General features: G+C 41.4%; 1 protein-coding gene across 1 annotated transcript; it reads right to left on the reverse strand.

The window, feature by feature from the left end:
• Window positions 1–474: 474 nt before the first annotated feature.
• Window positions 475–5,891, reverse strand: RBP7 (retinol binding protein 7). Its single transcript, XM_072156501.1, has 4 exons — window positions 5,736–5,891; window positions 3,032–3,210; window positions 2,412–2,513; window positions 475–1,135 (listed from the first exon to the last, which is right to left on the reverse strand). Exons 1-4 carry the CDS (start codon window positions 5,809–5,811, stop codon window positions 1,073–1,075), a joined length of 420 nt encoding a protein of 139 aa, XP_072012602.1. The 5' UTR covers window positions 5,812–5,891; the 3' UTR covers window positions 475–1,072.
• Between the last annotated feature and the right edge of the window lie 10,204 nt (window positions 5,892–16,095).

The raw sequence follows: 16,095 nt of genomic DNA on the forward strand, positions 1-16,095 counted from the left end.
AAAGCGCCAGACGGCTCGAAACGGCTGTCGCCTTTGTATGTACCCCTGCTCCTCTCTACCCCATGTTGGCATAAATGCCGAATGTACCTTCACTTTGCATGAAATAAAGAAGATAACATTTTTCTGGGTGAGTGCCGCTGGTTTTTACTCTTTTCTACTGGACTGCTTATGCCTATGAATGCTGAGCACCACCCAGGTTTGTTTTCCATCAAGTCACCTCTGTACTCTCCTGGTGTAACCGCTGATTCAGAGTGCCCCTTTTTCACATCTGAATCAAAAACAACATTAGTTATTACTTTGAAAGAATGACCTGCAAAAAAGGTTCTTCCTGTGAACACTAGGTGCTCTTTACAGTCTGCGAGTGTTTGAATGGATATCGTTTAGAATTGCAATCCAAACGAAACGTGTGACGCCTCATTGATAGATTTCCTTCAAGATCCACACATCTACATTACAAAGTGATTACTCACAATATTTTAATCAAAAATAACAATTGATTTATTTATATTGATGGTCACTGAGTAATACACAGTACATGGAAATGTTCTACAAATATAAATATACAGGACCAAGGTTGCTTTCACATTGACAAAACGCAATGGGGGGAGATGAATCGGTCTATGCCTGAAAATGGGAGTAATCTGCACCTGAAATGCCATATGCCTCATTAGAGGTTTTATAACATTTTTTGGCTTTTAAAGGGGTGTGTCCTTGGTAACTAGGGGTGTGACCAGATAGAAAATACCCTGTGCACCAAAAAACTTGTGGTGCAGCAAACTAGACCAACAAATAAGAGGTGCAAAGTATAACTCGCCTGTCTTATACTGTACCAGGCACAATGAGTCATCTGGCGCAGAATAGAAGTGTCTAGTTTTACTTTACACAAATACATCTCCCCAATGTTTATTCAGTGGTGTAATTAGGCAAATTTCCTCAGTTGTTGCATTGCATTTTAAAGTGCAATGTAAAACGCCATGTGTTAATGCAGCCCAAAATGGGAATGCCAAAAATACTTCTTGCATAGATAGATTTGTAATCCAGGCAGTAGGATGGAGTCCATTGAATGGCACCCTCAGTGGTTCTCTTGCACTCTTCTGTACAGTTGCTTACACACTTGATCTTCACAAGTTAGTTCCTGTGGGGATGAAAATAAGGAGGTTATTCAAAATTGTCCGTTGAGCAGCTGGTCACCATGCTGAACCGATATCCTTAGGAACCATCATAATGTGTTTTTTTTTGGGACCTCTACTGTACAGCTACATGCAAAAAATATCACCCATTCACAAATTTCTTTAATTAATAGCTTAATAGAACTTGCTTTAGGCTCCTCATCTACCTCTTAACTTGAGCATAAACCCCCTAGGACAGGATTAAACTCCCACAAAGCAACAGGGCTTGGTTGGCGAATAGGGCCCACAGGATTACTAAAGATGAAGCCAAGGGGAAAGCAGTGATGCAACATCACCCCCAAAAGACATAGGAATAAGACCACCATGAACCAAAATGATCCTCTTATTTGTCTCCATGTGCCCACAGTGAAGTAGAAGCTCAGACAAGAATTATTGCGTTGGTGAAAGCAATCTTAAGAGTTGAATACCTTTGGAGCATATCATCATAGCAGAATAGAAAACAGCAAAGTGTTATTCCCACCATTACCCACACCATTGTTATGGCGTAGTTTTGTATAGTTTGCTCTGTTATACACTGCTTTTAAGTGATAGCGCAATCCTGGTAAATATAGCCACGAAACAGAAAGATTATGATGAGCAGCTTTAGATTCAAAGCACCTAGAAATGTTCACAGATTGCACTGCAACACCATTTACTTGTTGAAGCTATGGCGAGTGGGACCATACAGTGCAATTCAAACTGTTTAAAGTACATCTACCATCAGTCTGACTGATGGTAGATGTCCAGCATTACATACTCTGCCCTCTGACGTCACAGCTGGGAGCAGGAGGTATGATTAAAGCGGGGAAAGCGTGCATAAATATAAATATGGGGAAATTTGAGAGGTGCTCAGGTGACATTGGCCTAAGTGCCTCGGGGTCATTTATATCTTTTTTTAATAAGTTGGTTTTTTTTTCATTTTAGGAGCAAATATGTCCTTCTATGCACCAAAACAGTTCCCATTAGTGCATAATGAAACAAGTATGCAATGCTGGACATCTACCACAAGTCCATTAAGGCCCCTTGCTCACCATGGCCATATCCATATGTCACTTACAGCCAGAAAGAGTGCTCCCCTCTCCATAGGAAGCCAGGCAATACAGTCTATCAAATGGATGACTGTTGTCCACTGAAGTAAATGTGGCTCAATGTTTGTGTGCAAAGGGCCCAAGATAAAGCTAGTCCGTTTATACCAACATCCTTTTATTTGGAACGTGTATGTAGCAAATATATGATACATACCAAGTGTAGGTCATCACCATTGATCCAGTGTATCCAGCCACGATTCTTCTTTTCTCCTTTCTGAACACAAACCAGACGCCCATTGTCCAAAGTAACCAGGGTCTGGAGGACGACAAACAAAAAAAAAAAAAAAAAAAAAAACACCACTATAATAATTATATTGGCCCGTGCACCTTAAATACTGCTAACCAAACAGAATTGTGTCCTAACTTTTTGGCGTAATGTAAGCCAACTAATAGGAAGTGCAACTAGGCAGTCTTATACTAGGACAGATTTAGAATGAATGGTCACCATTAGGCCTAGGCTACCACCTGCTGGACTACAATGGAATTGACCACATTTTCTACAGCTACTCAGCCTCTACAGTGGGGGGGGGGGGTATTGGAGTTACCAGTATCTTCCTCTAATCAACTAATAGACCCAGTCAGAAAAAAAAAAAAAAAAATCATTTTCAGACTCATGTTTTGTGGATGGATCCGTCATGAAAAAGTGTCAGTGTGGAAAATTGTGTACTACACAGCTTTCCACTCCATCAATAACCATATTGGTTGAATACAACCTCAACCTTTGCTTGCACACACAACCCCCCCCCCCCCCCAGGCGTTTAGTAATTTTAATACCTTGCATTTTCGGTTATCCAGACCCTTTGTGTCCTCATCAAATTCTTCCCCTAATGTGAACTGAACCCGATAATTACGCAAACTGCTCAATGTCCGGATTATAAAGGACTCTCCATTTTGTTCTATAATCTTTTGAGGCTTTATTAGTTTTGCCAGGTTCCTGGTGATCATGTCGATACCTATATCCAGAGAAGAGGGTTTGATATAACAGAAACAAAAGTTTTAAGAAATGGAGAGATTTTTGCTTACAGTGGTTAATAAGAGATAAGTCACAAGTAGATACAATTTGCAATCCATAGTTCTAGCAATATGTGCACCCTGCGATTGCCTCCTGTAATACATATTATATAGATCCTAGTGCCAACTACTTATGGAGATGTTTGATGAGCATTTAAAACAGGAAGGTGGGTAGTGGCGATTTGCGTTTCCAGCATCTACATACATAGGGTGATCTGAAATTAACTATTGTCTCTATACAGTATATTAGCCAAAATCACAGAGGGTGAGCATCCTGCCTTCATACAGCACATGGATGGCTTTGCTATTACATGATGATAGTTATAGGAACAGATTATAGCCAGGGCCAATGACTCAGTTGTTTATCTTGAAGACAATCTGTGGTGCTAACAGGAGAGAACAGTCATTCTATTAATAATGACATTCAATTGGACGCCTCACTTGTGTCAGTAACCACACACACTGAATCTATAACTTGGGTTAATTTAATAATGTTTTGAGAAAATGAGATATTAACCCATTACTACATCACTCGTCAGCTGCGGGTGATCGCACCTGTCTAAATACAGGTTTGCCTAATAATGGACATTTCTAAGTGGTAGATTCCCTTTAAGATGTGATATTTTGTGAAAGATATGCATGGTGATATGTGCAATGTATGTAGGCTATATTTATAAAAATAAAAGGCAAAAAAGATGTAGCTAGAAAAGGATGCCCCCCTGAGAACATTGATGTCTGGACACAAGACAGATAACTAGCTGCTAAGCAGCATCCATAGGCCATAGTGTAATATTTTGATACCCCATCTCTAGAATTGTGCCATTTATGCCAGCATCTTAGTTCTGGTACTTGGTATAATGACAATTTCTCAAGATACAAAGTACACATCCAGACCACTTGTCAGAGAACAGCTGAACTACCAGCTTGTCCGATTTAAAGCTTGCAGACTTTCCATTAGCCACCATCAGAACAGCAAATATGAGGGGGTGTAAATTGATAGATAGGGCAAGCAGATATTTTATGATCGAGATCTGATCAGAGTTTAAAGGGGTTTTCCCACGAAAACAAGTTAGGCCCTATCCATGGGCCCTACTTGCTGATCAGTGGGTGTCTCAGTGCCGAGACCCTTGCAGATCACAAAAACGAGGGGTCCAACGGACCCTCACCGCTCCTCAGAACGGCTGCTCATGACCGTTCTACTCCACTACTCTTGTGGAGCCACGAGGGGTCAGTCAGATCCCTGCATACTGCGAAAACGAGAGGGTCTCAGCAGTGAGACCCCCCACTGATCAGCAAGTTAGGCCCCAACCCGTGGATAGTGGGAAAACCCCTTCAAGAACTCCCAGAATACCAGTGCTATGAAGAATCATTTATTGCAATTAAATGTTAACAAACACAATAATAGATTCAAAGCTGTGATAGAACTTTTGGCAAACTTTTTATTGAAATAATATATCCAGACATGTTCTAATGGCAAGGAAAACAACATTCAGAACCAAAGTTGATGGAACAGACGCACATCGAAATTCTAGACAATAAGACACACACAGGAGAGAGGGATATACTTCGGATAGTAGAGGGGCTGGAGGGAGTCTAGGGAACTCTAGACATGCAAGGAAAGGTCCTTATTTTGACATTTGTTGGAGGTATGTCCAGATTGTTAAACTCCCTTTTAAGACCAGTGGCAAAAAAAATTCTGTGTACGCTATATAAAGGAATAATTATTACTAATTAACCTAATAAACCACCAGTGATATGCAAATACACAGTCCCAGAGATTCAGCACTGAATTCTAGCTCTCCCCACGATTGAAATTCACATCTAGGGACATCATTAGACCTTCTCTCCTGAAGGTGGGGCTCATTCTAAGATAGGGAGAGCTAGAGTTGCTTCAGTTTTACTTTTAGTAGTGTACGATCAATTTTATGATATTAATTTCTCATGACAGTATCCCTTTAAAAAAAAAAGAAAAAAAATGCATCACTGTATTGCAATCTTTTCTCTACCAAGATTATATTACTCTCCAAAAAGGATTCTAAAATTCCTTTTTACTACAGAGTAGAATTATCAAGCCTAGAATATTAACAAGTGAAATAAAAGCCAAACACACCACAAGAAAACCCCACACAGATCCCACCCCAAGTTACATTTGTAGTAAATCCCGATCAAGTGGTTACAAAAACTTCCTACTGTTTTTTTTTTATTCTGCATCAAAAATGTTTAATTGAGACTACTCATACATGACCCCAGTGTGCCTGCCTGTTACATATCATCTGCAGAGTGTATTGTAGAGGTCATTACACTGGGGCTTGGAGTCGGTAAATGTTCTAGTGACCTGGAATAACCAGCAATACACCCAGGTCAGACAGGCAGCCACCTGCCAGCAGCACAGACTAGGAGAGACAAATATACTGCACCAATCATCCCATTCAGATTTAGTAAAATTAGACTACAATCATGATCTTACCCAGGCTCTGCATGTAGCGGTCAAAGTTTTCATTGCTGACCATGTTCCAGGTGCCACTGAAGTCTGGTGGAGCCATTCTGGTGGACTTCTAGATGACCCTCAGCAGCTATGGATCTACCACCCAGCCAAGCACTTATATACTCATTGTGGAGGAGTGTCTGATAGCTCAGCAGGGAGGTCCATGCAAAAACCTGCTGACTTTAACCCTCTCTCTTCAGATTTTGCTTAGGCCCTGAGCTAGGTGGAGGGAGGGGGCTTCTTGCAGCACATATAACAATTGTAGTATACAGTACATAACAATACATTTACATTAATTTTTGGCATTATTTTCCCACAAAAAAATCCTAAACAAAGACTAGAATTGTAGAAGAGTTGTATTATGTTTAGAACTGATAGAGCTGTTTTTTTTTTTTTTTTTTTTTTTGGGGGGGGATTCAAATATATTAGGGCTACAATGATCAATTTCAGTCAAAGCTATTTTTTTTCTGTTGATTTTAATAGGTTTAGTTGTTTATAGATGCAAATACATATGCAGCAATGTACACAAGCAATATCTAAAAAGATCCCCATAAAAAATTATCCCCATAGTTGTTTCTATCAATAGTTTATGACTTTTGAACAACCAGTGTCACAGTAATGGAAAATATCACAAAACCATACAAGTATCTAAACGCAATGCTAGCGTTACATATGACTACACCCTCAGGGCGCGTTCACATGTTGCGTTTTGACCTGCGTTTTCATTGCGTTTAAAACGCATATACAACAGCTGAGGAGGGTTGATTTGCCTAATTACATCACTGTTAACATTTCCGTTTACAAAACGCATCGTAAATGCAATGTTAACACATGCGTTAACAACACGTTAATGCATGCGTTTTGTTAACTTATGCGTTAACATTGCGTTTACAAACGTAAACGGTAATGTAATTAGGCAAATCACCTCTCATCAGCTGTTGTATATGCGTTTCAAACGCAATGCAAACGCGACCAAAACGCAACGTGTGAACGCGCCCTCAGTATGATTGTCTAAGGCAATGCAAATGCAATGGGAGAACACAGCCTGAGGGCGCTTTCACACGATGAGTTGCGTTTTTTGATGCGTTTTTGACGCATTCCAAAGGCTTTTGCCTTGATCACATGCTGAGATTACATTGCGTTTTAGCAAATGCAGTGGTAACACAATTTAAACTCAGCATGTGATCAAGGCTGATAGTGCCTTCCCACGTGGTGTTTTTCTTGCGTTTTAAACGCATCTAAAATGAAAGTGGGAGAGGTTATGACCAATATGCATTTGCAATGAAACGCATGTGTTTCAGGCCGCGGTCACATGTACCGCAAGGCGTCCGTTCATAACGTGATGCTAGCGCACAGGGGGAGGTCCTCGGCCCGAACGCACATGCGTTTCCAGAGAAGCGCATGCGATTGGCTCAACAATCGCATGCATTTCCCTGGAAACGTCGTGTGAACACGCCCTGAGCTTGCGTTCACATGTTGCGCTTTGTTTGCATTTTCAACAACAGCTGAGAAGAGGAGATTTGCCGAATTACATTACTGTCAACATTGCGTTTACAAAACACATATGTTAACACAATGTTAACTCATGTTAACATGTCAACACACATTTGTTAATAGTGTGTTAACATATGCATTAGCATCGTGTTAACGCTTGTGCTCTGTACATACATGTTGACAACAATGTAATTAGGCAAATCTCTTCTCAGCTGTTGTGGTGAGCTGCGCGCCGAAAATTTTCGGAAGGAGGAGAAAAGAGGCTACCGGGGCGTGGAGTAGCCGCCTCATGTTACCTCAGATGCGGCTACTCCACGCCCCAGTAGCAGCATAAGGAAATTTGAATATTGGGGCAATAAAACTTTTCAAAACATTGCGGGGACGTGAGGATTAGCCCTTAAAAGGGCTATCCTCACGTCCTATTGATCCACCTACCACCCGAGCTACCTTTAAGGGCGCGTTCACACGTTGCGTTTTGGTCACGTTTTCATTGCGTTTGAAACGCATTAGAACAGCTGATGAGAGGTAATTTGCCTAATTACATTACCATTTAAGTTTGTTAACGCAATGTTAACACATGCGTTAACAAAACGCATACGTTAATGCGCTGTTAATGCATGCGTTAACATCGCGTTTACGATGCGTTTTGTAAACGGAAACGTTAACAGTGATATAATTAGGCAAATCACCTCTCCTCAGCTGTTGTATATGCGTTTCAAACGCAATGAAAACGCAGGTCAAAACGCAACGTGTGAACGCGCCCTAACACAAACAAAACGCAACGTATGAACGCAGCCTGAGGTGAAGGCATATGCGTTCATGGAAGCGCATATGTGTTCTGCACAAGCCCCCTCCTAACCATGTTTTGGATGTGTTTATAAACACAACAAAAATGCCATGTGGGAACGGAGGGGCTCTGGTAAGATTCATTAGCACAATTTAAAAGCTGATTTTAGAAGGAAGGGGGACAATCCTACTTCCTCCTCTCCCTGGGGAACTGAGTTGATGAGGATGAGGGGCAAGTCAGTAGCTCATCCCCGCCCCATTGTCTTTTTTTGTTTAGTACCTAGGAGGGGAGAGAGGCCACAATATAAGTGAGGATGGAGGACAGGAGGCCACAATACAAGTGAGGATGAAGGATAGAAGGGCAGAATATTCAGAAAATGTAGGAGGGAGGCCACAATATGAGGGGGATGGAGGAGAGGAGGCCACAATATGACAGAAATTGAGGGCAGGCGGCCATAATCCGGAGGCTGTAAGAGAGGGGCTACAATATGAGAAGGGGAGAGGCGTAGGAATACAGAAAGTTTTATATATATATATATATATATATATATATATATATATATATATATATGTGAAGGGGAGATAAATCAAATTGGGGGAACAAATGTAAAGGGAGGATAAAGAGTTGGTATTGTATGTTGTTGAGTTGTATTAGAGGGTATTAAAGAGAACCCGTCATGCAAAATAACCCCCTAAACTAAATATATTTTCAGAAACTGCCATTAGAGAGCATTGCCTCTATCCCTTCATTGTCCCTCTACATGCATGTAAACCTAAGCAATGAGGTCCTAAAGCTGTATGCAAATGACCTGTGAAATGTCCAATGAAGCATTAGCATATTCAAGCTGTCCACTCTATTCATGAGTGGGAGGCACAGCCACACCCCCAGTGCTTGACTGACAGCCTGTATAATGATGTGAGGCTGTATAATGATGTGCTTCCTGGTGCTGGTGGCCACGCCCCCTGCAGCCTGTGTGTGCATGTGTGTGTGTGTGTTTAGGAGAGATGCAGCAGCTCCAGGCTGCAGCCATGTTACAGCAGAACATGTCAGATTCATGTGTAGCTGATGTCTGTGTCTCTCTCCTGTATATTAGGAGGATGCAGCATGTCAGCAGATGACATACACACACTAGCCATGCTTTACTATACGTGAGCAGGGGGAGGAGAGGGGAGGGGTAACAGGGGTGACATCACTACCTCTGACCATGTGACCAGCCTCATTTACATGATAAAATATAGATGATTTTACAATGAATAATGTATGAAATAACTAGATAAAGGCTGGGATGGGATCCTTGTGAGCTGCTCCAACAGGTAGAGGTGACAGGACTAGTGACACAGACCTGATGACAGGTGTCCTTTAAATGGGTCCTTAGGGGGTTGGGGGCATTATTCTATGTGGGGGCCATTAAGAATTAGATAAAAGGGGAGTGGCTTTTTGTCCCTCTTTCTCTAGCCCAAAGTTGGGAGGTATAATAATAATAATAATTCTTTATTTTATATAGGACTACAGATTAGGCAGCGCTGCACAGAGCATGCCAAATTGGTCCATTTTAAAGCAGAACAAAAGTCATTGTGAAAAAAGCCGACAACGCTCACCCGATGGGCGCTTCCAGCCCGACTTCCACTTCTGCGACTCGGATCTCCACGTGACCAACGTGTTCAACAGGGAAAAGATCCAAAAAAGATACAACGATCCAGCGCGGGATGGTGGAAAAATCTCAAGCACTTTTTATTGGCTCCAATGGTAACAGATATACAATCACATGCGCTCAAGCACTGCCAAATTCAAAGAACCATAGCCCTTGCTGTGGACGCAGTGCTTGAGTGCATGTGATTGCAAATTGGTTCATGTCTCACATGGCTACATTCACACGGATGTATAAAAACGGCCGTATACGTACCGTTTTTTTACGGGTTACATACGGCCACATTCATTTCAATGGACAATACGTCCAACCATTTATATTGCCGTTTTTGACACTGGAGTGTACGGACCGTATACTGGCCGTATAAAAATATAGAGCATGTCCTATTTTCTCCTGTATTTCAGTTCTGTATGCCCTAAAAGTCTATGGGCATGTATAAAATACGGGTTAAATACATGCTGCATACGGATGAAAAACGTCACGTATTTATACAGAAATACAGCCTGTAGATACAGGACTGGAGAAATACATGTCCGTGTGAATGCATGTGTGTTTTGCAGTGTGGGAGGAAGCAGGAGTACCCCGCGGAAACCCATGTGAACACAGAGAGAACATACAAACTCTTTGCAGATTTTGACCTGGGTGGGACTTGAACCCAGGACTCCAGCGCTGCAAGGCAGAAATGCTACCCGAGGTATGTATGAGTAAGGGTCCATCGTTGATCATGCTTCATTTTGATTGTCGACTTCCTTTAAAATGATACATTCACACAAAGTACTGTATATGCCAAATATGTTTTTTTAAATGTCTGTGTTATATGGTGTTTGAAATAAAGTATGTGGAACTCCACCTGGCTTCCTGCCATATGCTTCAGCCTGAGAGGAAGATTTCAAATGACAACTTCTGTCTGCTCTGTAATATATTCACTGCTCTGTCAAGCATGTCTGGAGAGGGCTCACAGGTTGAGCCCTCTCATACAACACAGGTGTTTGCTATATACTTTAACACTTGCGAACAGCGCTGGATTTGTTTGTCACTCCCCATGACGTCATCAGGGAGCGAAAATCAGTTGCCGTGGAAGCCTAGGGACTTCAGAACCTGTCATTGATGAAGATCTGTAACAGTGTGCCAGTGGCAGCACACTTTTACAGATCTATTGCACATTCTCCATATACTGCTATGCAGTAGTATGTCAATATATGGTAGGAACAATCAGACTCCATAGGGTTAAAGTACGGTATGGGGGACACATCGTTGTGTGAATGTAGCCTTAGGGTGAAGACACACATGGCGTTTTTGGGCCGTTTTTGGGCCGTTTTTAAAAAACGCATGCGTTTTTGTCCGTTTTTCCGAAATTGCGCAATGAAAAACGGACAAAAACGCATGCGTTTTCAAAAAACGCATGCGTTTTTAAAAAACTGATGCGTTTAACGCATGCGTTTTTAACGATCTGAAAACGCACTTAGTAAAAACGGCCCAAAAACGCCATGTGTGTCTTCACCCTTACCCTGTAGCAGAAAAAAAGCTCCCAAATGTCCGTATCGCCAATGTCTTTTTGACCATTTTGCAATAAAAGAATGTATTAAAAGTATCAAAAGATTGTACAGTCCCCAAAATGGTAGCAATGAAAACGTCATCTCATCACCGAAAATATGACACCTTATACAGCTCAGTACACTGAAGTCTATAACAACCTGTTCACTGATAAAAATAGCATCGTAGTGACATGTTTCCTTTAACTAATGTCAAACACAATTCTGTATATGCTGTAAAACTCTCTTATTTTGGGCCTAGGACTACATTGTTATTCTGCAGTTCTGAAGCAGGACTCTATTTTTCAGCGACAGAACTAGTTAATATGTCAAGTACAACAGCAATTAGGCTGTCCAGCATATTCGTAATTGTTTGACCTGTATAATACAGACATGGTTGGGGAATGTGCTTCTACTTGGCACTGCTTAGTGAGTGCATGGTGTGAGAGGGCAATGCAATATCTAATAGCAGAGATCATTCCTTAGCTGTTGCCATATCTCCAATGTTCACAAATGGTTGACGTAATAAACCAGGGGTGTAAATAAATCAGCAGAAATTAAGGTTTTACATGAAATGAAAGTATTTTGGTTAACTCTCTCATTACGTTTCTCTCTGTACTGTATCTATGAACGTGACTGTCTCTAGACATTCTCTGTCTGTAATCAACTGTTTTTCTGTCCCTCTCTTTGTATGTGACTGTCTCTCTGTACGTGACTGTCTCTCTGTGCATGACTGTCTCTGTCTACCTCTGGACTGTCTCTGTCTGAATGTCTGTCTGTACATGACTGTTTCTGTCTCTCTGTCTGTTACTGTGTACGTGACGGTCTCTGTTTCTGGACTGTCTCTATCTGTATCTGACTCTCTCTCTGTACATGACTGTCTCTGGACTGTCTCTCTGTCGGTCTTTCTGTACGTGACTGTCTATGCACTGTCTCTCTGTATTAGACAGTCTCTGTACGTGACTGTCTCTCTTTCTCTATACATGACTGTTTCTCTCTACATGAATGTCTCTGACTGCCTTTCTCTATGTGACTGTTGCTCTGTCTGTCTCTGGACTTTCTCTGTCTCTTGACGGTCTCTGCCTGTATTCAACTGTCTGTCTCTCTGTACGTGACTGTCTCTGGACTGTCTCTTTTGGTCTCTGGGCTGTATCTCTGTGCATGACTTTCTCTCTGTACGTGACTGTCTCTGGGATGTCTCTAGACTGTCAATCTCTTGGTATGCGACTGACTCTCAGTCTCTGACTATCTCTCTGTATGTGACTGTCTCTGAATGTCTCTCTGTCTCTGGACTGTCTTTCTGTATGTGACTGTTTCTGTCTCTCTGTACATGACCGTCTCTGGACAGTTGATCGATCTGTCTCTCTGTACATGACTGTCTATGTACGTGACTATCTATGAGTATCTCTGTCTCCATGCCTCTATCTATATTACCACACACATAAGCTATCTTATACTCATTACCTATAGTAGCCAATCAAAGCTCAGAGATCATATTAATGACCTGTAGCAAAACACCAACCAATCACAGCTTCTAACTGCCACAGCAGCAGCAGATTTAGTTGAAAATCTAGTCTTTGAAGGAAAGTGTCTGTGCAAAATGTGGTGATTATAAATGGGACGGTGCAGATTACTTTAGTGAACATACATACAAACAAACACTCGGCTTTATATAGATTACCATACATCAGGGGGGGTATGTCTTGCTCACCCGACCCCTGCCGTCTATTCGTGCTCCTGTCTTATGCCTTACTATTCTGCAGTTCATGTCATGTGACCAGGGTGTCATCAAACGTCCTGTACCCTTTACACTTGCAAAATGTACCCCATGTATGGATCTGATGACATGAAATCTCAGCAGTCTCCATGGATTTATACTCCTCTCCATCTTCCATGGAGACTGCTGTGATTTCATATCATCAGATACATACATGGGGTAAATTTTACAAATGACATTTGATGACATCAAGCTGGTCACATGACATGAGATACATACAGTACAGTAAGGATAGTTTGCTAATGTTAGGAGGCTAAGGGACCTGAGATGATGTCACATGACATGAATGTAAGTCAAGGTAGAGCGGTCTGTCAAAATAAGGGGACTTGGTTCACTGGCAGCCCAGTAGAGACAGAAGGGTCAAAGCCAGAAGATATGAGTCAGGAAAGCTAATTTGCATATAAGAAAGGCGACTGTGATTAAGGTATAGTGCATCACTGGCAGCTAATTTTTGGTGATATAGGGAGTACTTGCAACCCTTTTATTTTGCATCAAAAATGGTCTTCAGTTGTTTGCGGCCTGTGTGTCATGGGTGGTTATATCTCATTTACAGTGTCAATGATGCACGTGTCATTTACATTGCGTTTGAAATGCAATACAACTGCTGAGGAGAGAAGATCTACCTAATTACATTGCTGTTAGCATTACCATTTACAAAATGTTAACAAGCATTTACAAAACATGTTTTTTTTAACCTGTGTTTTGTTTCAAAACACAAGGTAAATGTCACATGTTAATGCAGCCTGACACATGCCATGGTGCTCCAATCACAAGCATTTAGGTCTGAACACAAATGCAATCAGGAGAAGCTTTTATAAGCATTTATAAGAACTATAGCTAGGTGAGACATTTAACATGTTACTAGGAACACGCCATAAGCATTCATCGTCATTTTAGGGTTAAACTTCAAGGCACAAATGGAGGTCTGCAACATGTTATATCTAGAACATGAGGTGACCTATTCTGCACTCTCACCTGCACTTGACTGTCTGGTCACATCCACAGTTCAGAGCCAGGTCGTGAGATAAATAATAACATATTAACTGTCAGGCTATGGTTTAGAATGTATCTGATGTTCACGTTTCAGGTGTAACCCCTTGTGCTCCACTATTCAACTATTTGCGAAACAGCTTTTCTTATGAGCATTATGATAACAATATTTTAATTCGTGATCTTAAAAGTTCAAGACCAAGCCACACCCACCGGGGCATTAAATTAACGCAAAACACCGGCGGGTCGTTCCCGATTGCAGGCGTTCCCACAGAATTCCGATACGATCGGGCCGCGGCCCGCCCCGGTGGCTGCGGCTTGGTCTGCGTTTGCAAACGCAGCCTGAACTGGACTGTCTCTCTGCATGTGACTGTCTCTCAGTCTGTCTCTTAACTGTCTGTCTTGGTTTCTCTGTATGTGACTGTCTGTCAGTCTCCGTCTGTCTCTTTTTTTCTCTCTCTGTACATGACTGTCTCGGTCTGCCTCTGTCTGTATCCGTAACTTGTAAACTTCATCCAAACCCTTCTGTTGGATGAAGTTTGAAATGCAATACAACAGCTGATTTGCATAATTACATTGTTGTTAACATTGTGGGCCACAATTATCAAAAGTAGTGCAAATACAAATAAGTGTTTATCATATGTAGTAGTAGTACAGGCAGTCCCGGGTTGAATTTGTATGTAAGTCGGAACTGTATACTTTATAATTGCAACCCCAGTAAAAAAATTTTTGGTCTCTGGGACAATTGGATTTTAAATATGTTGGGTTGTCATAAGAAAAAGGATTAACAATAAAGATTCATTGCACACACCTTTGATAACTATAACTGTTTATTGTAGCCCAAGGCTGAAGTACAGTAAATTACCAACATCCAGAGGTCCATTTGTAACTATGGGTCGTCTGTAAGTTGGCTGTTAAGTAGGGGACCGCCTGTATGGTAGAATGCTGGCAGGCAGTCACAGAAAACCAAGGGTCATACAGTAGGTGTTCTCCTTAAGGAGACATTGCCAATTAAGGCCACCTGAGGAGACCCAAACAGGTGGAAACAGTGCTGTCTACATTTGGGAGTCTGTTCCTTATGGAATAGATATACTGGTTTGGCTTAATCCCACATCATGTTTTTAGACTTCTTGTAGGTCATACTTGATGTTAAGGGGGCTGCCTTTCAAGGTAGCAAAAGGAGTTATTGTTTTCCATTTAACACCTTGGAAAACTTATTTGTATTCTTCACAGAAAACCAAGGGAGCTATTAGGACACACCCCTGTATAGTGCAGGACTGACAGAGAAATGCGTCTTTATGACACACCTACTTTTTGGCCCTTCTCTTTCACTTATAGAGAATAAATATTGCCATTGTTTGGAGTGCTGCTTCTGTCAATTTATGATGCACTTGGTCATAATTACAGCTCCAGATGTCAGATCCAGCATGTACCAGATACTGAACGGCTCAAGGACCGGACCACGTTCTGCTGCACATGCTTATGATAGACAGCTTTGGAAGAAAAATCTCAAAGAGACTGGCAGCTGTACTCTGTATTGCTGTGGCTTCTTCGCTTCCTTTATCAACCTTTTTGCCAGTCCCCTTCCCTTCTGAGGTCCCAGAGGTCTTCCTGTTTGACATATTGAATTGACCCCAAAATATGTTATGCAACAATCAATTACTCCGAGGCAGATAGTACAATGGATTTCACTGTAACTAAAGGTGAAGGTGACCCACTATACTCTTCCACAAGCAAACATAACCAGGCAGATAGTGTGGTGTATTTCAAACTAACCAAAGAGGAAGGTGAGCCCTCAATATGATATCAAAAGTAATTGCATCCAGGCAGATAATGCAGGGTACTTCACACTAAAAAGGTGTTACCCCAATATAACTTATTTCTACAAACAATTGTATTTCACATTAAAGGATACCTACCATGAGGAATCTATTATCAGAAGTAGATCTGATTGTAGATTCCTACAACCTGCGTTCCACCTAATCTGTTATTTCATAATCCTGGAACCTAATCTAACTTGTTAAAAACTTTATTTTAGTAATATGTAAATTAACTGCAGAGGCTACTGGGACATGTACTAGCCTCATCTCCCAGTGCCTGCCAGGCTAGTACAT

Source organism: Engystomops pustulosus, chromosome 6 (assembly GCF_040894005.1).
Source record: "Engystomops pustulosus chromosome 6, aEngPut4.maternal, whole genome shotgun sequence".
NCBI lineage: Eukaryota > Metazoa > Chordata > Amphibia > Anura > Leptodactylidae > Engystomops > Engystomops pustulosus.

Excerpts from the sequence above, each read along its gene's own strand:
- RBP7 (XM_072156501.1), bottom strand. The coding sequence starts at position 5,811 with ATGGCTCCACCAGACTTCAGTGGCACCTGGAACATGGTCAGCAATGAA. Across the intron at positions 2,514-3,031 it reads TGGATAACCGAAAATGCAAG|ACCCTGGTTACTTTGGACAA; the intron begins GTATTAAAATTA and ends GTCGTCCTCCAG. Across the intron at positions 1,136-2,411 it reads ATGGTGATGACCTACACTTG|GAACTAACTTGTGAAGATCA; the intron begins GTATGTATCATA and ends TCATCCCCACAG.